At 64.2% G+C, this 2,340-nt stretch overlaps 1 protein-coding gene across 1 annotated transcript in view; it reads left to right on the forward strand.

Annotated features, from left to right (window-relative positions):
- Positions 1–2,340, forward strand: part of GPATCH3 (G-patch domain containing 3) — a 9,116-nt gene that overhangs the window by 5,339 nt on the left and 1,437 nt on the right. Inside the window, 3 exon segments of the mRNA XM_031062024.1 lie at positions 12–391; positions 1,666–1,699; positions 1,859–2,005. Of these exon segments, the coding sequence (XP_030917884.1) occupies positions 12–391; positions 1,666–1,699; positions 1,859–2,005 (561 nt within the window).

Below are 2,340 nucleotides of genomic sequence, written 5' to 3' on the forward strand. Positions count from 1 at the left end.
CGGCCGGGCGGGGGCCCCCGCGGGCCCGGCGGTCACGGAGGCGGAGCTGCGGCGGCTGCCCGAGCTGAACCCGCCCTCGTTCATGCCCCGCGGGAACGTGGGCACCCCCCTGGGCGTGTTCCTGGAGCTGATCCGGGCCTGCCGCCTGCCCCCCCGCGTCATCTCCCGGCTGCAGCTGGACTTTCCCAGGACGGGCTCCTCCCGCAGGTATGGGAACGTGCCCTTCCAGTACCCCGGCACCGACACCGTGCCTGAGCAGGAGCGAGTCTACACGGCTGCAGGGGATGAGATCACCGAGGGAGAGGAGCCCGTGGCGCTGACTCAGCCTGCCCAGCCCCAGGAGGATGAGGAGGGGCAGCAGCAGGAGGAAGAGGAGTCAAACTCGGATGACGTAAGTGGAACATTCCAGCGCCATCCTGTGGGCTGGGCTGTTGGAGCTGTGAGGGCAGATCCCTCTCTCTGAGCTCATTTTTCATCTCTTACTTGGATAAACGACATGTTAAAACCAGCTTTAAAGCAGGATTGTTCACCCCTTGGTGCACTGAGCCCCTCGGGGCAGGGACAGGGGCCCTGAGCCCCCCAGAACTGCTCAGGGGGGTGGTGGGGCTTGATGCCAAAGGCTCTGATCCGAGGAGGAGCAGCGGGGAGGCTGGTGCTGCCCAGCAGGTCCTGCCCTGGTGCCTGGCAGAGGGGCTGGCAGAGGCTGGGCTGTGTCCCCAGCTCCATGGCAGGCTGCTCTGTGTCCCCTGCTCCATCCCACCTCCTTGCTGTGCTGGGATGGCGTGCAGAGCTGCACAGAGGGCTGGCCTCGGGTGCTCCTGCACTGGGGCTTTAGTCACTCTGGGGAGAATGGCTTTAGTGACAAAGGCTCCTGGAGAGCTGGGCAGGGCAGGAGCCGTCGCAGCCCTGTCCCTGGCAGGCGCCTGTCTGGCCCGTTCTCCCAAAGCTCTGTCATTACAGATCCCCAGGCAAGCCATTCCCGTTTTCTCCTGTGCCAGAATTAACTCAGATGCCAAATCTCTGCTGCAGCTGCACCCTATTCCTTTCTCCTGGCAACGTGGGGCACAGGGACGCTTTGTTCCCTCCTTTTCCCAGCTTTTTATTCAGCCTTTCCTTCTGCAGACTAAACAGACTCCTCCAGCTGTGTCTCCCGGGCTGTTCCTTGGCTGGGCAGTGGCTGTGCCCAGGACTGGGCAGGCAGCTCTGTGTCTGTGCCAGGAGCTGCTTCCTGGAGCCCACGCAATCTCCAGGGATCAGCTGCAGTGGAATGAGCTCCCTGCTGGTGCTGACTGAGGTCCAACAGCCCTGCTCCTTACATGGGCATCAGCTGGGGCCCCTGGGCTGGGGCTGCTCTGGGATTGCTCCTGCTGACTCTGGCAGGGCTCTGAGTCAGGGATGAGCTCATCCCTCGTGTCGGGGCCTGAGCAGAGCTGCTCCAGGGGAGGGCGGTGGGAAGGGGCAGGGAGAAGGAGCAGGCTGAGCTGCTGTCGCCAGCTCCATGCCAGATTGTCCTTGCAGGACAGTGACATGTGTCAGGAGGGGGCTGTGCTGTGTCCCAGCTCCATCCTGGGCCATGCTGCTGTCCCCTGCAGGACAATGACACGTGTGAGGAGGGGGCTGTGCTGTGTCCCCAGTGCCATCCCCTGCCATGCTGTGTCCCTGCAGGACAATGACACGTGTGAGGAGGGGGCTGTGCAGTGTCCCCAGTGCCATCCCCTGCCATGCTGTCCCCTGCAGGACAATGACACGTGTGAGGAGGGGGCTGTGCAGTGTCCCCAGTGCCATCCCCTGCCATGCTGTGTCCCTGCAGGACGATGACACGTGTGAGGAGGGGCAGGGGGCTGTGCAGTGTCCCCAGCCCCATCCCACGCCCTGCTGTCCCCTGCAGGACGATGACACGTGCGAGGAGTGCTCTTCGAGGAGGAGATCGAGCTCAAGTGGGAGAAGGGCGGCTCCGGCCTCGTGTTCTACACAGATGCCCAGTTCTGGCAGGAGCAGGATGGAGGTGACCCTGCTGTTTGTGTCACTGAGCCCACGGGCCAGCTGGAGCCCCCAGCACCGTGCCCTGGCTGCTGAGCCCTCCCTTGGGCGCAAAGCTGAGACCCCCGTGGTGCTGCTGGCAGCCCCTTGGCTGGGCAGGGGGGTTTGGGGGGTCTCTAAGGCCATTTCCTCTGTGCTGGCACTGCTGAGGCACCAACCCGAGTGCAGAGCTGTGTCCAGAGACATGGAGGGGCTGGGGATGCCCAGGGCAGGGGCTGGAGCTGGGAAGGGGCTCAGCCTGGAGCAAAGGAGGCTCAGGGGGCCCTTGTGGCTCTGCACAGCTCCTGCCAGGAGGGGACA

Source organism: Geospiza fortis, unplaced genomic scaffold (assembly GCF_000277835.1).
Source record: "Geospiza fortis unplaced genomic scaffold, GeoFor_1.0 scaffold432, whole genome shotgun sequence".
Taxonomy (NCBI): domain Eukaryota; kingdom Metazoa; phylum Chordata; class Aves; order Passeriformes; family Thraupidae; genus Geospiza; species Geospiza fortis.